Source organism: Pongo pygmaeus, chromosome 2 (assembly GCF_028885625.2).
Source record: "Pongo pygmaeus isolate AG05252 chromosome 2, NHGRI_mPonPyg2-v2.0_pri, whole genome shotgun sequence".
Taxonomy (NCBI): Eukaryota; Metazoa; Chordata; class Mammalia; order Primates; family Hominidae; genus Pongo; species Pongo pygmaeus.
In genome coordinates this window covers 61,517,044-61,541,670 of record NC_085930.1, presented here as the reverse complement: position 1 = coordinate 61,541,670, position 24,627 = coordinate 61,517,044, and the positions used below count along the sequence as shown (strand labels likewise).

The window sequence follows — 24,627 nt, the reverse complement described above, 5'->3', positions numbered from 1 at the left end:
ACCTATTGTTGCTGGCAAGGAGGTAGAAGAAAGCAAGCCCACACTGCTGAAATGTTATTCCCCTTGGGGAAAGCAACCTGGCACCCTAACTTACAATTAAATAGACCCTCCGATGTAACAATCTAACTTCTTAGGGGCTAGCTCTAAAAATAAAAGCATAAAGACAACAGGGACAGTAGTGATGGAAGAGAAAAACTCAGACAGTGATGCCAGGCAACAGGGAACAGGTGGGAAACACTTTCCTACACATATTTGGATTTCCCTTCCCTTATATGAACATTAAGAAAAACACAAACATTATTATTTGGGGGTGAGGGTGGCCAAGTCTGCATCTTGGTCTGCTCCTTACCACTTGAGGGCTCTCCTGGCATTCTGGGTGGAACAATTTCCTCATTGAGTAGATCTGTCCCTTTCATTCTAGAACACTTAGTGCAGACCCCATCCATGCCAGAATTTCCCTGGTCCTTGGAGCAACCATTCCAAACAACTCTTTGTCCTGCTGAAAGCCATTACCTTCATTCAGCCGGCTTCCTGGAGTCAGCAGAATCTGCCTTGCCCTTCACAGCCACCATGTGCTTCAAGTGTTCTATGCATCCTCCCAAACCTGCCACACCTCTGACCACCCCCAGACACTGTCTGATGAGGCTTCGTGACCTGCCTTAATCACCACTGCCCCTAACAGAGCTGTACATCAAAACAGACTTTCAACTCGCATGAGTGGTTGTATCTAATCACAGAAACAGTAAATAAGAAATTCTAGGTATTGTATTCCTTGAATAGTTTTCCTACATCTTCTTCCTTCTTTGTGTTGTTTACTTAACTGTTTCTAAGGAAAAAAGTTACCAGTCAGTATGTGAGAGCTGGAAGAGTCTGTCTCATTTAATCTTCATAATCACCCTGCAAAAGCAGGTATTCCCATTTTTCAGGTGAGGGGGTAGAAGTTCAGATATAATTTTTTTTTATTTTAATGTTTTATTTTTTTTAGACAGAGTCCCACTCTGTCACCAAGGCTGGAGTACAGTGGCATGATCTTGGCTCACTGCAACCTCTGCCACCTGGGTTCAAGAAATTCTCCTGCCTCAGCCTCCTGAGTAGTTGGGATTACTGGCGACCGCCACCAGGCCTGGCTAATTTTTTTGTATTTTTTAGGGGAGAGGGGGTTTCACCACGTTGGCCAGGCTGGTCTCGAACTCCTGACCTCAAGCGATCAGCCCGCCTTGGCCTCCCAAAGTGCTAGGATTACAGGCATGAACCACAGTGCCCGGCCATAATTTTTTTTTAAGCCCAAACTAGATATAATGATTGGTAGGCAGCAGAGCTGGGATTCATATTCATGTTTATTTCCTCCTTAAATAGAAGCAGCAATCTGTTCGGGGTCTCCCAGTGACCTGATCTCCTAATCGCAGCAAAGAAAATAAGAACAAGCCTAGTAAAAGAAGGGCAGCCTCAGACTTCACAGCCTCTGCATCTTTTAGATTATTCCCCCCAAAGTGGGATTTCTGGAAGCTTAAGCAGAACATGTCATACCCTTCCCAGATGAACCATAGGGTATTCTGGCTATACAGAAAAGAGTGGGTTAGGGAAGAAGATTAAGGGCAGGAGGCCAGGCAGGGACTGGGTCAGTGGTCCGGCATCACCAGAGTGGGCTGGTCAGCTGTGGGAGACCCACCTGCTTAAGTGCATTCCGTGCAATCGTCTGGAACGCCTGCTCCACGTTGATGGCCTCCTTGGCACTGGTCTCAAAGTAGGGAATGTTGTTTTTGCTGTAGCACCAGGCCTGTGCCCGCTTTGTGGCCACCTGAAAGAAGAAGCAGAGTGCACATAGGCTCATGACAGAAGCAGCCAGCACTGACTCCATCCTCCCCAGGAAGTGTCATGGCCCCTTGTCTACAGGTGGTACAGGTGAGGACACAGACACGGGGAAAGAGGGTGTTGGAGGAGACCTGCAGACCCGTCCAAACTTGTCTTGCTGGCTATGCTCAGGATTGCTAGGATTCAGCTAGAGAGCTCAAAGCCTGTCTCGGTCTACAGCTCATACCTTCTGACCCTCAGTTATACTTAAAAGCCATTTGTGAATGGAGTAAGAAGCCAGTCCAGGAAGAAATGAAGAGTGTTTACTGGGACCTCAGGGATCCCAGGACAGGAAATGCCCAGCAGCTTGGTCTTAAGGTTTATAGCCCCTTCACCATTACTGCTAGTGTGATATCACCCATGCCACTCACACATTCTCATTCCTTCCCCAACCCCTAGCCCATTTTCAGCCAAGAGATAAGGACTAAGTCACTTAAGAAAAGATCCATGGTCAGAAATAAACCTAGTTGTAATTAATCAAAGAGTCCATGTTCCAACAGAAATGATATTTGAAACTACAGTACAGCAATTTCACTCAAAGCCCAAAGCAATATTCTGCACACATGGAGATCCACGCATGGCCTGGAGGTACTGGGAGGGCACTACTGAGAATGACAAAACCGAATTCCCTCCTTCAAAGTGCAGAAAGGGAACTGAAGCTGAGAGAGCCAAGACAATAGCCCAAAGTCACAGCCAGCTGGGGGCAGGATGGGGACTTAACCCAGGTCACCTGGGTCCCAGCCCTTAAAGGCAGTTGGCCTGAAGGGCTGGCATATGGTAATGAAGACTCCACCAGCACCTCCTAGAGCCATGTGAGCTTAGCAGAGAACCCTCCAAATTCACAAGGCCCCTGGGGAGCAGGTGTCTGTGACGATATCTATCATCATTGGTACTTACTTGTCTGTTTTCGAGGTCAATCTTGTTTCCCAACACAACAAAGGGGAAGTTTTCAGGATCTCGGGGACTGGCCTGGATGAGAAACTCATCTCTCCAGCTATCTAGGGTTTTGAATGTGTTGGGGGCAGTCACATCAAATACCAGAACGCAGCAGTCTGCACCTCTGTAGAAGGCCACACCGAGAGACTGGAACCGTTCCTGTCCTGCTGTGTCCCATATCTGTGAGAGACAAAACATTTATTCCTTGGGAGAATGCTAGGCAGAGCACCAGGAGCATGTATGCAAGGGGTGCCAGAAGAAATAGGCTAGATTGTGGGGCCACCCACAAAGACAAATGACACCAGACTTCAGGAAGCAAATTTCAGCACCAGAGTATCTGAAACAATCCTCACAAATATTGTAAGTATGTGTCTGTCTATGAGCGAGTGACATTGAGTCCAATCTCCAGGGTGCTAGAAATTTCTTATATCTTGATCCAAGTAGTGGTCACAGGTAGGTTAAGTGTGTAAAATTTGAACTATAAATAAAACTTAGGTACTCTGGGAACTTTCTGAGAGCAATGGAAATATAGGGAAGTGAGGTGATGACTCACGAATGATACAGTTCAATCTATGCATTTTACTGTATGAAAAGTTTGCCTAGCCAGGCACAGTGGATAACCGGAGGTCAGGAGTTTGAGACCAGCCTGACCAACACGGAGAAATCCTGTCTCTACTACAAATACAAAATTAGCCAGGCATGGTGGTGCATGCCTGTAATCCCAGCTACTTGAGAGGCTGAGGCAGGAGAATCGCTTGAACCTGGGAGGCGGAGGTTGCGGTGAGCCAAGATCGTGCCATTGCCCTCCAGCCTGGGTGACAAGAGCGAAACTCTGTCTCAAAAAAAAAAAAGAGAAAAGTTTGCCTAAACAACAAAAAAGATTAGCATGTTATATTTCATTTGTATTATACCTCAATTAAAAAACAAAACAAATGAAAAACTCTTGACAAAAAGAGATCAAGAGAAAGACAATGAGAACACACATCAGAGTAAAGATTAAACCAGGTACTACTGCCCAGCTCTAAGCTGGTCACATCAATCACTGCCATGCTAGGTTTAAGAGCAAGGCTGGGTATACTTACTGCCCTAGATCCGTAACAGGCACTCAAACAGAGCCGGACGAACATGATAACAACTCAGATATAAGGATGAAGGGCAAAAAAGACAAATTTATTTCTAATGATTCCACTGCCTCTCAGCAGGCTAGGGCACTAAATGCTCCCTTGCCCAGGTACAATAAACAAAGTCCACACATGTAGACTAAACAGGATCGGGGCTGCTGGTGGTACTCATCACTGTGCTCTCCTGGTTCTCCAATGTTCTACACGGAATATGTATGCATCTCTGTCAGCGGAGAAGTGACCCCATTCTCAAACAAACAACAAACAAAAGAACACTTGGCATCCTCCCACACAGGAAGGAGTTCATGTCTTGTTCTAGTCATATGCGCGGAGAGGTTTTCTGGAGCTGAAATCCTAGACTGCACACGTGACACTCTCCACATTCTCCCACGTTCCTCCCCTCTACCCTGTCACGCACTAGGGCACTCTGGCAACAGCAGATGGGGTGACATGGGAGAGCAGGTTCACTGGACTTTACTGCTGCCCAACAGATTTAGTGAACCATCGATTCCTATTTTTAAGAAAATATTGCTGACAATTTCCTATCATTATAAACAACTCAGCAATGAACTTAGCACAGGGAGCTTTCTCTGTATTTCAAATGGCTTTTTTCAGATGGACTCCTACAAGCAGAATTACATAAGAACTCTGTTACTGTTAGGTGGAACCAATTCATCATCTGGAACTCAGATACACAGAGAAGGCAAAGTAATACATCAAAAAGAAGTCAACAAGTTGACGGGTTCCTAGAAAGTTACCAAAATTAATTTAACTTTACAAAAGTAAAGGCCATATTTATCAAAACATCAACAAGTACAGTCCTATGGTTGACTGTGATCTTTAATTTTTTAAATATTTTAATTGAAATTGTTAACAGCGACCCGGGTTCTTGGAATCTTCCACGATAGAAATCAAGAGAGATCACCAGACACAACAGCAAAGAGAAAGTGAAAGTGTATTAGCTTGTGCATAGTGAGCTAGCACTGCAAAAGGAAAGGGGCAGCTGTTCTCTGAAAGCAGTGTGGGAGTTAACTTTAAAGGGCTTTCCTGTGGGGAGGGGTGATGTCAGGGTATGTATATAGGAGGGGTTTTTCTAGTGCACGCACAGTGGCTATACATGCTTCTTCAGAAATTGCGTGTAGCACTAGCAGGTTAAATCTCCACCTTGGGTGTGACTTTTGGCATTAAATGAGGAAAAGGTAACTGTAAGTTGAAGTTTAAGTCTAACTGCACATGCTGGGGGGCCCCACGGAGGTCCCTAGCCCCATGAAGCAGGAACTTTTGATAACAGTTTCTCAGGGTTTTTTGTTGCTGATTGTCTGGAAGTTAGGTAAGCTACAGCTTGAGTAAGGGGCTTTTATTCTTTTTCTCTAGACCACATCAAAACAGGAAACCAGCCAGCCTGCTTGTCTCAAAATGTTTTGTTTTCTCCATTTAAAATTATACCCTTATAACTATCTACCCAATATTCTGATGTGACAAAAATTAAGTTATTTTAATCCGTTTTTTCCAAGAGTTAACCCTTCCCCCATTGCATTTTCTTTCTTCTTCACCACAAGTAAACGCTCCTGAAGAGATGCCTTACATAAACAGTATCATCCTGTACAGCTTTCTGCAACTTGTCTTTTTTCATTCCCAAAAGTTAACAGTTATATAATATTTCATTGCCTTAATAGACTACACTTAGTTTCCCAGATCATTTGAGTTATTTGCAGTTTTTCACTCCCCATGCAAGGCTGCAATGATAACTCTCATTACACCTCTCTCATAATGCCCAGAAATAAGTTTCTCTAGGCCATACACTCAGACTCAGAACTCTGGATTGCTGTATAAGTGTATGTTCAACACTGGGGAGCAGAGTGGCAGTTTCTACTGAAAAGGTTGTACTCATTACTACACTCCTAACATCAACCTGAGGCTGTTCCACTCCCTATATTCTAGCATCCACCAGGTTGCCTACTGCTTGGATACTATTAGGCATTATCATCTTTTTCGCCTGCTTGTGTGGTTTGTTCTTGTTAGTCTGAGAATTTTGTTATTTAGATGTTTAATGTAATCTATTAATCAATCTTCAACATTTTATGATTTGTACTTTCTGTATTTTCAAATGCCAAAGGTGAAAAGTATTCACTATTTTCATTTTTAAAGTTTTCACTTTGTATTTTTTCCACCTTCAGGTCTTGAATCCTCTGGTTCCCCCAAGCTAGAATGTAAAGCCCTGTCCTGGTCCCACTTATTTACCCTACTGGCTGAGCGCAGTGGCTCACGCCTGTAATCCCAGGACTTCGGGAGGCCAAGGTAGGTGGATCACCTGAGGTCGGGAGTTCGAGACCAGCCTGGCCAACATGGTGAAACCTCGTTTCTACTAAAAATAAGTACAAAAAATTAGCCAAGCGTGGTGGCAGGCGCCTGTAATCCCAGCTACTTGGGAGGCTGAGGCAGGACAATTGCCTGAATCGGGGAGGCGGAGGTTGCAGTGAGCTGAGATCAGGCCACTGCACTCCAGCCTGGGCAACAGCAAGACTCCTGTCTCAAAAAAAAAAAAAAAAAAAAAAAAAAGCCTGGGTGTGGTAGCTCACGCCTGTAATCCCAGCGCTGCGGGAGGCTGAGGCGGCCAGATCATGAGGTGAGGCGATCAAGACCATCCTGGCTAACATGGTGAAACCCCATCTCTACTAAAAATACAAAAAATTAGCTGGGCGTGGTGGCACGCACCTGTAGTCCCAGCTACTCGGGAGGCTGAGGCAGGAGAATTGCTTGAACCCGGGAGGCGGAGGTTGCAGTGAGCCAAGATCACGCCACTGCACTCCAGCCTGGGCGACAGAGACTCCGTCTCAAAAATAAATAAATAAATAAATAAATAAATAAATAAATAAAATAAAATATGTACCCTACAACACCCTTCTCCCCATGTATTACCAGAGAGGTGCACCCTGTGCCCTCTGTTCCTGTGATCTGTGTATTACTATACTAATATCACTGTTTAAATTACTACGAACTCACAACATGTTCCCTGGAAATTTGTCATGCATGCCTATTTGATTCCATCTAAGATACTAATCAATTTCCAGATTCTTTCTGAACAGTATAGAGAACTTTAAAAAACAAGAAACACAGCAGTCACTAATCTTTCCCTACACATTAGATTACATAGTTCTGATCTTTGTTTCCTCATATTACTTTGGAAGTTACATACTCATGATTCCAAAAATAGATACAAGTATACTATTGAAGTGTTCTTCCTTCAGACCTATCTACATGAAATCACTTTCTTCCTGGAGTTATCCTTTAGAACTTCTGCCACTAGCCCTTAAACATGTACTCTTTCATTCAGGAGGGTTATTTCAGCAGAGACAGAACACTGTGCTGCCTGTCTCTTTCCCAACATACCCCACTGCCTGCTGGGCTCTGCTGCTACTGCCAAGAGTCACCTGGCAGCCTCAGTGCTGTGCTTGTCAGGTTTTCCTCAGTCTATTTTTAAGACTTTTTTTTTTTTTTTTAATTTCATTATGACTTACACAGAATTCTTTTTATTTATCCTTCCTGGAATTTGGGCTTCTTGAGTCAGTGGATTGGTGCCACACCAATTCTCGAAAATTCTCAGCAAATATCATCTTTGATCTATTATTCTCTCTCTACACCTTCTGAGACTGATTAAAAGTAAGTCCAACCTTCTCACTTTCACTTATCTCTTTCATATTTCCTGCCATTTTTCTTTCATTCTTCCAGACCTTTTCTGGTGTGGCCAATCTGCTATGCTTTAGCAGCATTCTCTGAATTTCCAAATTTCATTGATTGTGCTTCATTTTCTCCCCCCATCAATGTCAACTGTTTCGTTTCTTCCCTGCAGATAAAAGATTATCTTATCTTTAACCAAAGCCCCTTTAGTGAGGTATGGCTGACATACGAAGGCTGCACACATCTAATGATCTAATGCATACAACTCATGAGTTTGGAGAGAAAACCATCATTACAATGTAGGCCACAAACCTACTCATCAAAAGGTTTCCCCCCATCCTTTTATTACTACTTTTTGTGATAAGAACCCTTACAATAAGATCCTCTTAGTAAATTCTTTCAAAAAAATTTTTTGTAGAGATGAAATGTTGTTATTTTGCCCAGGCTAGTCTCGAACTCCTCTCTTGGCCTCCCAAAGCACTAGGATTACAGGCATGAGCCACCGCATCCAGCATGCAAATTTTTAAGTGTACAATACAGTATTGTTAACTACAGGCACCATGCTGTACACATCTCTAGGATTTATTCATCTCATATAACTGAAACTCTGTATCTTCCTTATTTCTTTAAATATAAAAAACACTCTGGAATTACCAGGGAAGTTTCCACTGGTTCTTTCTGTGGTGCCTTGTTTTATTTTGATTATGTTTTACTGCAAGCTGCTAAAAGCCCTCGAAAAACACATGAGGATTCCTCAAGATCAGGATAATGACGCCTTTGTGCAGAGACAATGATTTTCATTTACTTCTAGTATTTGAAACTGGCTGCAAAAGCACAAGGGCTATCCTTTTGCTTCAATCTCTTGGGAACTTGTTATCTTTTTCCACTCTTTCCTCATCTACATGAAATCACTTTCTTCCTGGAGTTATCCTTTAGAACTTCTGCCACTAGCCCTTAAACATGTACTCTTTCATTCAGGAGGGTTATTTCAGCAGAGACAGAACACTGTGCTGCCTGTCTCTTTCCCAACATACCCCACTGCCTGCTGGGCTCTGCTGCTACTGCCAAGAGTCACCTGACAGCCTCAGTGCTGTGCTTGTCAGGTTTTCCTCAGTCTATTTTTAAGACTTTTTTTTTTTTTTTTTAATTTCATTATGAGTCACACAGAATTCTTTTTATTTATCCTTCCTGGAATTTGGGCTTCCTGAGAAGCCCATAGTGCCCTGTGGATCTCCTGATGGGGTTTACTTCAAGAGTGCAGCGCCCCAAGGTCCCAGCTTAGTAGTACAGACAGGAGTGTTATGACAACCCCCGACCCAGCAGGGGCCGAACTCTGATTTCTGAAGTCGCTGGCCCACATGGCTATCAAAACCACAGCTCAGCTGGAGAAGTTCTATTTTCCCTGAGCAAAAGGCAGTCTGAGTCTTGCTGCGACACATGGAGAATCTTCAGATGGGCCTTTACCCCAGCTCCCTGAAGTAATTCTACTCCCTTCTGCCTTCTGTTGAGAATTTGTCAGTCTGTTGTTCCTTTATAAGTCATGTCTTTTTTTTCTATAGTTGCTCTTAAGATTTTGCTTTTCAGTCGTCTACAATTTTAAGTCTTCTTTTAGAAAATTTGCTCAGCTCTTACGGCTTACTGCTTTTTTCAGTTGCATTTAATCTACAGTTTAACTGTTCATTTAGCTTATTTCAATACTATGTTTTCACTTCTTGAAGTTCTAAGTTTTCCATATCCTCATTTTTTTATAGTATCCCTTTCCATTATGGTTTCTATTTCTTTTTAGAACATCTCTAGTCATTGTGAACATCTCCTGTGGCACATTATTTCCTCATGTGGTTATGAACTCATCTTCTCTCCTGCGGTAGAGTACATGTCCCTACAGAGTGGTCTTACCCTTGTTTTTGCCAGGAATGACAGGGATTTATGTTAAATCCTTTGAGACAAAGATTTCTGTACATGTGGAGAGTGGGACTGAGATTCTCCAACAACTGCAGACACAAGCTTTGCCAATTCCTTGGGCCAAGGTTTTCCAGTTCTATTCTCAAGATTGACTTGCTTAAACTGTAGTTACATTTTGAAGATCTCTAGGTGTATGTGTGTAGGTGAGGTAAGGATGAGAGATTCATACTAGCTCTGTCCTAGAAGTGTGAGTCAATTAAGAGTCCTGATCCTCTAGGAGCATGCCATGGCTGGAGGTCAACACGTGCACAAATTTCTACCTTTAACCTACATCATTCACACATTTCAGCAAGCCCCACTATTTGCCAGGTACTTTCTAGGACTACAATGGGATTAGAATTGTATTTGCCTCCAGAAGCATATAGGAAAGAAAAACTGCCATAGAGATAGAAGTTTCAAAAGAACTGAGCTAAAAGTTGGAGACTTCAGGTGGGTATACAGGCCCTGCTGGAAGCAAAGACATATCCACCAACACAAGTCTGTAAGAGCAGCACATGATTTGGAAGGACTGGAAGGAGAAAACTGCCCCTGGAATGACTGGCCCCAGATTTGATGTGCAACTCAAAGATCTAGACAAACGACAGAATAATCTACTCCTATCCCAATAGTTGGGTTTCAAAGTGAGGTTGTACTGACAACCTCAGCTGGCATCATGGACCATGAAGAAAGAGATGAAAATACAGGAGGGAAAATCCTGGGATTCTTTTTTTTTTTTTTTTTTTTTAAATTTAGAGACAGGGTCTCACTCCATCACCCAGGCTGGAGTATAATGGAGCAGTCACAGCTCATTGCAGGCTCGAACTCCTGGACTCAAGGTATCCATCCTTCAGGGGTTTCTTTTCTAGGGATGTAATACATGTATACAAACAAAATGACTCAATGGGGGAAAAAAAGGGAATAATAATTTATAGCCAGAATGTGAAGGCTTTTCAACAAGTCATATGAAAGAATCTGTATCTTATCCTAACTGTTGAAAGGGAAACCCTTGAAAGATTAATAAGCTGATACATAAAAAAAAGATTGGCTCAATAGACACACAACTCTTGAAGTTACATATGAAATAGGAAGTCAAAAAAATAAAGAAAGTTTATGTCTTGCTAATGAGGTGAGACAAAGATGTTTACCTAAAGCACTGGGCAAGGATGTCAAGAGAGGCACAAGACAGAGACCTGCAGGTTGCCAAATTTAGCAAACAACAAAACTAAAAACAACAAAAAACAAGAAAGGATAAATCTGAGTTTTTTTTTTTAAGAAGAAGAAATTTTAGTGTGTCTTAGCAAGTCGTATCTGAGATACACTAGAAGTATACTAAAAAAGTATTCACTATTGATCTGAAATTCAAATTTAACTGAGTATCGGCCAATTATCTACAAATAGGATAATAAGATTTGAAGAACAGGGAAGGAAAATGTCTACACATGAGGACAGATTAAGACTAAATGAACTGTCAAGGCCTGGTCAGCACAGCCAAGACATGTGCTTACCTGCATTGTGACTAGCCTGTCATCCACCATCACCTCCTTTGTCAGAAAGTCAGCTCCTATTGTGGCTTTGTACTGATTGCTGAATTTCTTATTCACATACTGGTTCATGAGTGATGTCTTCCCGACTCTGAAAATGGAGAAAAACCAGAAGTATAAGTCAAATAGGAGGGTCCTGAAACTGACATGAATTACTTGAAGCATTTAAAAGAATCTGCCTGACCTGAAGGACAAGAAACTGCCCTCACAGCAAAGGGCAATGCCAGTAGCCTTCCAAGCATTACACTTCTGAAGTTTTGTGTTTTCTATCTGGGTAAAAATACAGGGTACAGATGTGGGGCAGATGTGGAAAAGCTGCTTACATGTTTTGGCACAGCCAGGTCAAATGGTAGAGCCTAGTATTATTTTTTCCATTCTAGAAGGATGCCAGCAAATATACTCCTTTCTAAAAGAAGCTTCACTATTAAGACTGCTCTGCTATTCCAACAGTATCCCTGCTATCTTAGATGTTTCTCCGTTTAGTGGCTGCTATTTAGCTTGATGAAGTAACACCAGGGGGAAGACCTTGGCTTTCAGCAGACATACACCACTCAGACAATTTGCTGCTTTAAAGTTTAAAATCTGAAGCAGAAAAAGCACCAATATATCACCAAAACAAATCTACCTCAAAGAATGCTCCTCCAAATATGTTTTCCAGTAAGAAAACTCAGCAAGAGACAATGTGTGATTTTTGTGTGATGAGGTTAAGGTAACCTAAAGATAATACAAAAACCTTCCCCCATAGCCAGTGATATCACCTTTCTTGGCCACAAAGGAACATGTTCATATTTGTGTTAAAGAACCTGGAGGTACCTAGACAGCCGAAGGCAGTGTTTTCCAACCCAGACCATCTGAGCCAGAATCTACAAGGGGAGAGGTGGCAAAACCTGGAATTAAACAAGGGCTTGGTGAGACTTTTTGCACAAGTTTGGGGAAGGCAGACCTAAAAGCACTATCTTTCCATCCCGACGGGGATGGAGTTGCAGGGTAGGACAGAGAGCACAAATCTAGGCCCTAGCCCACTGGTCTGGGGCTGGGCAAATGCTAGCAAATAAAAGGTTCTTCAAAGGCTGGGCATGGTGGCTCAAGCCTGTAATCCCAGCACTTTGGGAGGTTGAGACGAGTGGATTGCTTGAGCCCAGGAGTTTGAGACCAGCCTCGGCAACATGGTGAAACCCTGTCTCTACAAAAAATACAAAAATTTAACCAGGAGTGGTAGCACATACTAGTGGTCCCAGCTACTCTGGAGGCTGAGGTGGGAGGATAGCTTAAGCCCAGGAGGTTGAGGCTGCAGTGAGCTGTGACTGCACCATTCACTCTAGTCTGGGAAACAGAGCAAGACCCTGTCTCTCACACACATACAAAAAAAGGTTCTTCAGGTGATTCAAATAAGCCAGTCAAGACAGAAAAACCTCTGGCTTTTCAAAGGAAGGGCAGGGGACTTTGGAATAAAGAAGCATACCTGCATTTGCTATTGTTGTTATTTTAAAAAATACATAAGCTTCCAATGAGTCAAAGCTTTCATGGGTCCCTTCAGATGCCAAGTCTGAAAAGCCTACCACAGAATCAAAATTTTAAGAGTTGGGGTCTTGCTCTGTCACTCGGGCTGCAGTGCAATGGCATGATCATAGCTTGCTACAGCCTCAAACTCCTGGGCTCAAGCCATCCTCTCGCCTCGGCCTCCCCAGCAGCTGGATCTACAGGTACGGCACCTGGCTAAATTTTTTTTGTAGAGACAGGTCTCTAACTCCTGGGCTCAAGCAATCCTCCTCTCAGCCTCTAAAGCTCTGGGATTATGGGCATAAGCCATCTCACCCAACCTACCACAGAATCTTAAGAGCCATGAGAGTTAGCTACATGGTTAGTGGCACATCTAGAATTAGAACCCAGTTCTGCCGTCTCAGGCTCTTTTGCAGATAGATCTGAAGCAGGCACAGCAGCAGGATACTGTATGGTGTACTAAGAACGCACATCTGGGTCGGGCGCAGTGGCTCACGCCTGTAATCCCATCACTTTGGGAGGCCTAGGCGGGCGGATCACGAGGTCAGGAGATCGAGACCATCCTGGCTAACACGGTGAAACCCTGTCTCTACTAAAAATACAAAAAACTAGCCGGGCGTGGTGGCAGGCGCCTGTAGTCCCAGCTACTCGGGAGGCTGAGGCAGGAGAATGGCGTGAATCCGGGAGGTGGAGCTTGCAGTGAGCCGAGATCGCACCACTGCACTCCAGCCTGGGCGACAGAGCGAGACTCTGTCTCAAACAAAACAAAACAAAACAAAACAAAACAAAACAAACAAAAAAAACGCACATCTGCTAGGCCAGATGCCAATGGCAATACATCCACGTAAGGAAGACTCCCCAGCCTGGCCGGCTTGGAGAAAAGGGATTCCATGAAAATGCCTATCCTTAGTTGAGTTCAAATAGCCATCCGTTCCCCATAAAAATCATGCTAAAAACCAGAGAACAAAAGGTTATATAACAAGGGATCATCTAAATTTCTGCCATGGAGGGAAACATGTAAGGCCCTAAGCCTCACTATGAAAGCAGGAAGTGGCAGCACGGACAGTGTGGGCTCCGCAGCAGAGAGGCTTAGCTCTGAGCCAATCTGTTAGCTCAAATTCATGAGAAACTTACCCAGAATCTCCCAGGATGATAACCTTCAGCAACACTTTCTTCCTAGAGGTCATCCTTCAAACTAAAGGGGGAAAAGGAGAAATCACTGTGAGTGTGATGGAAACACCAAGACAAAACACCTCCTTTGCACAAATGTCTGAGCAGCCCCAACAGTGCAGGGCCCTGAACCTTCCTGCTAGTTATCTTCTTTCCACCCAGAGGGCCCTGACAAAGAACAGTATCACTCACCAGAACTCTGGACCCAAGAGCTAGGCAGAACAGCACAGCAGGGCCATCCTGCCCCTGCAAGCTGTTGGAGAGAATGTGTTCTCTCGCTTGGGTGGCGGATCAATTGAATGGATCGGCAATTTGAACTAATGCTCCAACTTACTCAACAGCTTGGTCCTTGCTTCATTCAGGTTGCTGCTTCAGTATCACTTTCTCAAAGAAGTGACCGCTTTATCTAAAGCAGCGTAACCCCTCATTTGCTCTCTATCCCGTTACTCTGCTTGCTTTTTCTTCAGAGCACTTACCACTAATTGACATTTTTATGTACTATATTAATCTGTTCTATCCCTTTTCTAATAATCTCCATGAAGACAGTTTTACTCCCCACTGTATACTCAATGCCAAGTAGAAATGTATTAAATGTTGGGTACCGTCTGAATACTTGACTCTGCAGCTCTAGGGACTACTCTTTTCCAGAAAATCTTTCAGGCAGCCTTGTCTACTCATGACCAGAAGATGTGAAAAATGCCTGATCTCTGCTCAACTGTCTTCCAGGACTTGCCACAGCATGGTCTATCTACTCATCAAGACAGGGCTCCTGCCGTAATTGCCTCTCATTTGCCAGGGTATGACTCAGTGACTTCCAGAAAATGAATGGGACTCAGAAGAACTACTTGTTAGTTTCCTCTTTAACCACCTACCTTTTGAAGGCAAGGCTGACAGCAGTGCCTACAGTGGGAGTGACTTAAGCAGCAGATATGAACCCAGGCCACAGGGATTTCTATTCTGGTTTTGCCGCTTATTAATTTAGCTATATGACCTTGAGCCAGTCATTTAATTTCTCTGCTGGAATAAGGAATACAGAGATGATAGCTCTTATGTCCTAAGAATGCTGTGAAGACTAAATGAATAAAATGCTCAGGACAGTGACTAGAATACAGTAGATGATTAGTAAATACTGGCCACTACCATCTTAAGGTATGCCAAATACAGAGATGAGTAACAGAACACAGAGTCTAGAAGACAGTGAGAGAAGCAGCAGGTTACAGCTCCTAGGCAAGGTAATCCAGCTCTCCCCCTCTTTCCAGATGCTTGGCTGTCAATTGTTCTCTTTCTCAACAGGTGGTATTACACCCAAGACCACTAACTAAAAGGAAATATCAGACCTGACTACTGTCCTAAAGGGCAGGACTTGCTAACAAGGCCTACGCTCTTGAAAGTGACCATCCTCGATGGCTTCAGAGTCTGTTTCTGGCTACAAGAACAGTATGGGAATAAGAGCCAGACTAGAGGATGGTTTGCTAGGCACACACCCCAGGTCCCATGACCTATGCAGAGGGTCAAGCTGTTTCTCTGCCAAAAGCCTCATGCCCATGGCTGGACTGTGAAGACACTGTATCTCAGCCCACCAGCATTCATCTAGAAAGTTCTTACTAGTGCTAGTTATGGGCAGTATAAGATGACTTGGAGTTCTGTCTTCCATCATAATCAGCACTGAGAGGTATACCCCAAACTATCCATTATATGTGGAGCCCCACTATTCCCCTACCTTTCTCCCCAGGGACCGCTTTGACTGGTTAAAGTTTAAATGTCACACTCTAAGGTCTGGTATCACATTTCAAGATAGAGATCAGATGATGATAGTAGGGGCAAGTTTCAAATAGAAAGAAGGTGAGGCCAAGGTGGGCAAATCATGAGGTCAGGAGTTCGAGACCAGCCTGGCCAACATGGTGAAACCCCGTCTCTACTAAAAATAGAAAAGGCTGGGCACGGTGGCTCATGCCTGTAATAACAGCACTTTGGGAGGCCCGAGGCGCGTGGATCACAAGGTCAGGAGTTCAAGACCAGCCTGGCTAACATGATGAAACCCTGTCTCTACTAAAAATACAAAAATTGCTGGGCACAGTGGCTCATGCCTGTAATCCCAGCACTTTGGGAGGCTGAGGTGGGCGGATCATGAGATCCGGAGATCGAGACCAGCCTGGCTAACATGGTGAAACCCCGTCTCTACTAAAAATATGAAAAATTAGCTGGGTGTGGTGGCACGTGCCTGTAGTCCCAGCTACTCAGGAGGCTGAGGCAGGAGAATGGCTTGAACCCGGGAGGCGGAGGTTGCAGTGAGCCGAGATCATGCCACTGCACTCCAGCCTGGGTGACAGTGCGAGGCACTGTCTCAAAAAATAAATAAATAAAAATTAGCTCGGTGGGTGCCTGTAATTCCAGCTACTCGGGAGACTGAGGCAGGAAAATCGCTTGAATCCAGGAGTCAGAGGTTGCAGTGAGTGCTGGGGAAGGGAAAAAAAGGCTGGGTGTGGTGGCTCACACCTGTAATGCCAGCACTTTGGGAGGCCGAGGCAGGTGGATCACTTGAGGTCAGCAGTTCAAGACCACCCTGGCCAACATAGTGAAACTCCATCTCTACTAAATACACAAAAAAATAGCTGGGCATGGTGGTGCGCACCTGTAGTCCTAGCTACTCAGGAGGCTGAGGCAGGAGAATCGGTTAAATCCAGGAGGCAGAGGTTGCAGTGAGCCGAGATCACGCCACTGCACTCCAGCCTGGGCGATAGAGCAAGACTCTTTTTCAAAAAGGAAAAAAAAAGAAAAGAGATAAAAAGATGATAAAAGGATCTGCAAAGATATTTGGAGAATATTTATGAAAGTGACTGACTTTGAGAATGGGAAAAGGGATTTGCATAACTTGCTTTGTTAATAGGTTTCACTGGTGTACCAATGTTGTTTAATAATATTAAAAAGAAAAAAAAAACAGGAAATACACTTCAACCTCCACACTCCTACATGACAGAATTCATGTTTGTTTCCTTCCCTTTGAGTCTCTACCCACACGTGTCACAAAGCAGTGACCGTGACGCCACCTTAGGTCTTAATGTCTAATATTCCTCTGAGTGAATTAAGCATTTAAATAGCCATTCCCGCTCTTTATTTAATATAACAAAAATTTGGAAAAAATGCTGTAATCTATGGGATTACTTCCTTGAGATACAGCAACACCTTTGTGAGGGCTGAGGGGTGGGTACATCTTTCTAGATTCTGACTCATAAGACTATCACAGGCTACCTGTGGCACAAGTCCACTGAGAAAGACTGGGACAGACAAAGCTGGCAGGCAGGGCAGTGGCAGGTCATCAGCAGCAGAAGTTCTTGCAAGAGTCCATACAGAAGACGGCTCAGGCACAGGGAGACTGTGCCGACTCAATACCTTGACTTAGAACGCTCAATCTTGGGGGTGCAAGTATCTCTTTTGACAGATCCTTAGGCTCCCCATAAGGACATGCCCAGCAGAGTCACTGTGTTCCATGAAACAAAAGCCTGGGTGGCCCATCAGTCATCCATGGCTCTTTCCCATCCAAATGTAATTTACCAACCAGGGGACATTTTACCATAAGGACCATGCCCAGAAACAAATGTTATGTTCTGCCTTATCTAGCTCCCAGGGAAACAGAGCTAGAAAGTTAAACAAAGGTCAAATTCTCATGCAAGGAAAGGATTTTGTCAACTGTAACTCACAGATTCTGTTTAGGGATGGGATTACTGAGTCCAAAGCGAAGTTTTGGCCAGGCGCGGTGGCTCACACCTATAATTCCAGCACTTTGGGAGGCCGAGGAAGGTGAATCACCTGAGGCCAGGAGTTCGAGACCAGCCTGGCCAACATGGTAAAATCCTGTCTCTACCAAAAATACAAAAAATTAGCTGGTCGTGGTGGTGGGAAACTAATCCCAGCTACCAAAAAGGCTGAAGCAGGAGAATCGCTTGAACTCAGGAGGCGGAGGTTTCAGTGAGCTGAGATCACACCACTGCACTCCAGCCTGGGCAACAAGAGCAAAATAGTCTTAAAAAAAAAAAAAAAAAAGCAAAGTTTTCATGATTTTTGCTAATTCACTTTCCTGAAAGATTTTTCCAATTTATACAACAATCACTATTACAGTGGTTAGCAGGAGTACAGGACCTAAATGAGAAAAATAATTTTACAGAGAAAAAAAGAATCCGAATAAACAGTCTATGGGAGCCTTAATGTAAAGACTTGCATTCATGCATTCTCTCCTATTTAAACAAGTCCAGGGTTGTTGTTGTTTTTGTTTTTTTGTTTTTTTTTTTTTTTTTGAGGTGGGGAGGGGAGGCTGGGGAGCATTTAATTAAACAATTCCGTTTTTATTCATAAAAATAAATAAATACACAAGAAAATGTCCCTTCCCCTAAAACACTAATGACAAGAGACTTGCCTTTACAGTCTTGAAAAGCATGTTATAAAAATACACTATTAACAGTGGGGTGCTGGAATAGGACTAAACCAATCAAGGAAAGAGACACCAGAAATGAACAATTTTGACAAATATGGCATTATAAAATTCAGTGGCAAAAAGATGAACAATTCAATAAATGGTAAGAGCCAGAAAAATTTTGGTGAGAATTAAGATCTCTACATCTCCTCTTCCAAGAGATTCCCAAAGAAGTAAAGATTTAAATGTAAAAATGGTTACACATGAAGCAGAAAGGAATACACACAAATATTAGCAAGTTGTTCCATGTGGTGGGATTACAGATGTTTTTGTTTCCTTATACTTAACCGTGACTCTTAGAGGAGCACATTACCTTTACACTCAAACAGCCACCTCCACTTTGGAGAAAAATGTTAATCTGTTGATTTTTTCAAATCAATTTCCAATGACAAAAATCTCCACTCATCATGTAAGACAAATTACATTTAAATGCAGATTTTCATCTTCACTCAGGGCTTGCTAAGCATTTCAGAGTTGTTGCAAATGGTACTAAACAGCCGATCCTAAGAATTCCACATCTTCTTTTACCAGGACATTGATGGCTTTAAACTGGCAAAAGTTAAAAGGTATATTTTTGTACTTAATGTTCTCCCAGATCAAGAATGGGACACTTGTTTCTAGAAAAGAGCCAGGGGCCAGACGCGGTGGCTCATGCCTGTAATCCCAGCATTTTGGGAGGCTGAGGTAGGTGGATCATGAGGTCAAGAGATTGAGAAATCCATCCTGGCCAACATGGTGAAATCCCATCTATACTAAAAATACAAAAATTAAGCTGCGCATGGTGGCACGTGCTTGTAATCTCAGCTACTTGGGAGGCTGAGGCAGGAGAATCGCTTGAACCTGGGAGGTGGAGGCTGCAGTGAGTCGAGATCACACCACTGCACTCTAGCCTGGGCAACAAGAGTGAAACTCCATCTCAAAAAAAAAAGCCAGGAACAAAACACACTAAATCCAACTTTTGCTACAAGAAGCTGCCCAAGCAGAGTTAGCTTCAAAATGTCCACCAGCAATTTCTGCTTTTGTTACCAATTTCTATTTCCATCTTCATGGATTTCTGAAGACTGAAATTATTTTTTAAAAGCCTATGGCCAGGCATGGTGACTCATGCCTGTAATCCCAGCACTCTGAGAGGCTGAGGCGGGCAGATCACTTGAGGTCAAGAGTTCGAGACCAGCCTGACCAACATGGTAAAAACCCATCTCTACTGAAAATACAAAAATTAGCTGGGTGTGGTGAAATACACCTGTAATAGCTACTCGGGAGGCTGAGGCAGGAGAATCACTTGAACCCGGGAGGCAGAGGTTGCAGTGAGCCAAGATCGCATCACTGTGCTCCAGCCTGGGCAACAGAGCGAAATGAAGTCCAAAAAAAAAAGGCTACAAAGTTTGAAATTTCTAACTGGAAAGTAGTTCTCTAAAGCACCGACCACTTCCTCTCACAGGAGAATCTGCAGCCGGCAGAGTAGAAAGGAAGAAAGAGTTACATAAGATCTCTGAGACCTGGTCCTTCAAGGAAAGCATTTTAGATAACATCCATTAATCCATGTATATATTAATATCCTCTAAAAACTTTCTAGAATAAGGTATATTCATAACACATTTCTTTCCTTCTGCCACCAAACCAGACCTCACCAGTGTGCATTGGAAGAAGCTCCTCAGAGCGAAACTACCAGTATTGGTACCAGTATTTGAACGATGAAAGAATTCTTTCTTTCAAGTACAACGTTTCTCATAACAAATCAAAAGCTGGCATCTTCCTTTATTCTCCTGCAGTCATCACCTTCTTCATCTATGCCACAGAAAAGTCAAATGGCCACATAAGCTGACAAAATAAGGAAACACCAGCAGGTAAAAAGATCAAGAAAAATATTGTTCAAGGGCTTGGGTGGGCAGAGGTCGGTGGTCAGAAAGAGGTTAACCAGGAATGCACAGGGGTACCTAGGGGAAGGGCAAAGGACTGCTATGGTGAAAATGAGGACAGCAGGAAAGGGCTAGGAAGTTGGGGGTCAGTTAGCAATTCGAAAGTCTGAATTCTTGCAGGTAGGATAATAGCTCACGTGGAGGTGAAGGCTTTATGGTGTTGCAGGAATTGAAAGCAAAGTATAGTAGTCCCCACTTATCCATGGGAGATAGGCCCCAAGACCTCCAGTGAATGCCTGAAACACAGCAAGAACCAAACTTGTCATCCGTCAGGACACACTGATGATGTTCATGTTTTCCACCTACAAATTTAATGCTTTTTCCATTGTAACTAAGCACTCATCATATACTGTGGCTTTTACCTTTTGCAGCATGAGGTGTCACAGCAAAATTAGCATGATTTTCTTTTTCCTTCTTCACAATTTCAAGGATAGAAAATATGTTCTCACAAATTTTAGCAACCTCGGCATACGATTTTTTCACTTTCCTTATTAAGTCAATAATTTTTACCTTTTCACTTCAAGAGCTTCTCTGTGGCATAACCAAATTGCCAGCATCTTGTGCTTTGGGACCATTATTAAGTCAATTATGAGTTACTTGAACACAAGCATTGCAATATTGATGTGATAACCAAGACAGCTACTAAGTGACTAACGGGCAGGTAGCATCTATGGTGTAGAAACCCTGGACAAAGCGATGATTCACTTCCTGGGTGGGACAGCACAAGCTTTCATCAAGTTAATCCAAACAGCACACAATTTAAAACTTATGGCAGGGTGCAGTGGCTCATGCCTGTAATCCCAGAACTCTGGGAGGCTGAGGCAGGAAGACTACTTAAGGCCAGGAGTTTGAGACCAACCTGGGCAACATGTTGAAACCCAGTCTCTGCAAAATATTTAATACATTACCTGGGCATGGTGGTACACTCCTGTAAGTCCCAGTTAAAGAATAGTATTTCTATAGTTTCCCGTTTAATATTTTCAGACCACGATTGACTGCAGATAAAGAGGATTACTATATCTGCAAAGCCATCAAAACAATGTAAAATGCAGGAGATGAAATTGAACCAGGTGTTTATCACATCCACGGTCAGACAGCAACGAAGTGGCAGAGCTGGAATTACCAGGAGTGTCAGCCCACGTCCTACCATGCCATTTTGCAGTACCAGCTCTCACCCAAAGGAGGATTCTGGCTTGTGAGGGCTGGGACTTTTAACAAGTCTTTTATGGCAATTCAGGCATACACACCAAGTTTGGAAACCATTGATGTGAAGAGTCTACAACTACTGTTCTGATTTACATGTTGTGCCCGATCCAAAACCGTAATGATAGCACTAGATATTTGAACAAATGCTAAAGGTTCAAAAAAGCCATGACAGTTAAACCAATTAATGTTCTATAGTTTGTTAACATTTTAGTTGCTTGGTGTTTCCAAGTTGCCTGTCTGCAACACAGCTGGGTCCTAATCAGAGTTGGCTTTTCTGCTCCCCTGCACTGTTCCCACCCTAACTATGGTATCAAATTGTAGAAAACTCAGGAAGGTACGAAAGAATGAAGACAAAAAGCTACTGACAATTCCATCTCCCAGAAGCAATCACTATTAGTATGAGTATATGTCTTTCTAGTTTTCCTTCAAATGGTTGAGGTTATATACCATGTGTAACTTTGCATCTTGCTTTTTCTATATTAAATATCTTCCCATGTTATTAACATTAAGGTTGCATGATATTCAGCACATGGATAATCTCAAAATTTCCCTTGCTGCTAAGTATGCATTGTTTTCAATTATGATGAGATGAACCTACAAATACACTCTGTCAGCATAATCTGAACAGACTCACAAATGTTTTAATCACTCGGCATTTCTTGGATTAGTAGAACACATTTCATCCATGTGCCTCTCAGTCTACTGATGGTCTTTGCCTACTTTGCCTACTAGAATTGACTTACTGCACATATGATCTAAATATAGCACTGGGAAGGAAGCATCATAGGGATACGGAGTTCGGAAGTAGCAGGCTTCTGAGCAGATTCCAAAGTAACATTCCACACTTTCACCAGCACGGAACATGGATAAATGTCTCTCTCTCCATCTCATTTTCTTCCAAGACTTCATGCTCTGTATATGACCATTAGAGAAGACCCAGCAGTCATCCTGCCCTCAAAACTGATAGACTTCAAGGCTCAGAGTGAAGTAGGCAAGCAATATTTGCTCATAAAGTTTTGGAGAAGGTCATGAGGAGAGACCAGAAAGGCATCGAAAGTCACATAATACTACTGCACTGGGCATCAAGCAGAACAGCAGTGTCTGTTGTAGGCAGACTCTTCTCAACTTCCCAAACTGAGGAATCTAATTAGGGCCTGAATAGTGAAGACCCCCTGAAACAGCAAGACATCACTACCACTTACTGAATGCACTTTGTGCCGGGGACTGTACTACAGACTTTCCTGGGGCAATTTGTTTACTCCTCCAACAAACCAAGCCTATAGGGTTACAATGAGCCTATAGGGAAACAGATGAAGAAAAAGAAGCTCATCAGCAGTCACTTGGTTTCTAAAAATACTCATTCTGGGGAGGGGGTAGGAATAGAAAGACCAGTAGTCTGACAAGGAAGAAGGAAGGGGATGAGTGGATGGCTCTGGCCAAGCCACTTTTGTGGAATAATGAAGTCATTTGGGGGCACTCGGGAAGTAGGCTGTCAGTCTGTTGTTCCATTTAGAATTACCACCTCTAGTAGGAAACTCAGTAGGAAAAGATAGAAGCCTTCGAAAAGAAACATTAAGGATCTAGGGGGGCAGGATAAACACTTTCATTACAATGAAAATATCTAGTGAGAGAAGCACATCAAGGAGCTGACCAAATATCTTAAAGAATTTTTTTTTTTTTTTTTTGAGACAGTCTTGCTCTGTCGCCCAGGTTGGAGTACAGTGGCACGATCTCTGTTCACTGCAACTTCCCCCTCCAGGGTTCAGGCAACTCTGTCTCAGCCTCCCGAATAGCTAGGACTACAGGTGCGAGCCACCACGCCTTTTTTTTGTATTTTTAGTAGAGATGGAGTTTCACCATTTTGGCCAGGCTGGTCTCAAACTCCTGAATTCAAGTGATCTGCCTGGCTCAGCCTCCCAAAGTGCTGGGATTACAGGCATAAGCCACTGTGCCCAGCCTAAAAAATTCTTTTAATTTTTTTATTTTCAAGAGACGGGTTTCACTATGTTGTCCAGGTTGGAGTGCAGTGGCTTTTTACAGGTGCAATCCCACTACTGATCAGCATAGGAGAGATGTTTGATCTGCTCCAGTCGCAACCTGGGCCAGTTCACCCTCCTTGGGCAACCTGGTGGTCCCCTGCTTCTGAGGGGTCACTCTACTGATGCCAAAGTTAACGCAGACACCCAATTGGTATAATGCCCTAAAACTCAGAACTCCTGTGGCTCAAGTGACCTCCTGCCTCAGTCTCCTGAGTGGCTGGGACTATAGGTATGCACCACTGTGCCCAGATGCAAAAATTTAATTCTGTTCTCTCTTCTACAGAGTTAGGAAGCTCTACTCCAATATTTGGTAATCCCAGCTACCAGGGAGGCTGAGGCAGGAGACTCACTAGAACCTGGGAGGTAGAAGTTTCAGTGAGCTGGGATTGCATTACTGCACTCTAGCCTGGGTGACAGAGCAAGACTGTCTCCAAAAAAAAAAAAAAAAAAAAAAAATCATGCCATGAATAGAACTTTTAAGCCCCAGGACTACTAATCATTGTGTTATTAATCTTACTAGATTATTCAAACATATACCAAGGGCAAAAGTAGATACGAGACTATAAGGAGAAATCATACCAAATGCAGAAAGTAAAATACTACTGTGATCAAGACGTGTTAAGTTTACTTTAAGGGTAATTACCTTAGTTGGGAGAATTAGGGAAGGATTCCTCTGGGAAGAACTGAACCTGGATGTGAAGGGGGAAAAGGGAGCAAACAGTTTTCCTTAAAGAACGCACATGCAAGGCCTTACTTGGAGGGGGATATGAAAATGAGGTGCTTGGGCCTGATCACGCAGGACACAGTGGGCCGTACTAAGGTCCCAAAACCACAGAGTAATGAGAAGCCTGACTTGTGGAGATTTCTAAGCAGCAGTGTTCATCCTGCAGAGCCAGCGCCCTGCCTGCCTGCAGTGGGGAGGGTAGGAGACCCTGCGGTGGACAGTGAGGATGCTGCGCCACCTTCAGGCAAGAGAGGACTGTACTAGACCAGTGTGAAAGCAGAAAGGAATGGGGACAAAGTAAAGGTGGATGGCATCTAGTGATGGATTGGATTGGGATGGGTATGGGAAATGAGGGAAAACGCCAAGGAAGTCACCTGTGTTTATGTCTCATGGGACCAAGAGGATTTCTTAGATCAGGGAAGTCTGAAAAATAGTGAGGTGTTTCTTGGGGAGGAATTGTGTTTAATTTTAGACATGGTAAGTTTGAGGTGACTCTCAACCAAATCTATTTTTAAAGATACAGTGGTATTTAG

The 24,627-nt window shown here is 43.3% G+C and overlaps 1 protein-coding gene across 1 annotated transcript in view; it reads right to left on the bottom strand.

The window, feature by feature from the left end:
• RAB7A (RAB7A, member RAS oncogene family) overlaps positions 1 to 24,627 on the bottom strand; it is an 88,137-nt gene that overhangs the window by 5,402 nt on the left and 58,108 nt on the right. The window contains exons 2-5 of the mRNA XM_054482161.2: positions 13,703 to 13,763; positions 11,033 to 11,159; positions 2,749 to 2,967; positions 1,670 to 1,798 (exon numbers count right to left, since the gene is read on the bottom strand). Coding sequence (XP_054338136.1) covers positions 1,670 to 1,798; positions 2,749 to 2,967; positions 11,033 to 11,159; positions 13,703 to 13,755 — 528 coding nt within the window. The 5' untranslated portion in view covers positions 13,756 to 13,763. The remainder of the gene's footprint in view (positions 1 to 1,669; positions 1,799 to 2,748; positions 2,968 to 11,032; positions 11,160 to 13,702; positions 13,764 to 24,627) is intronic.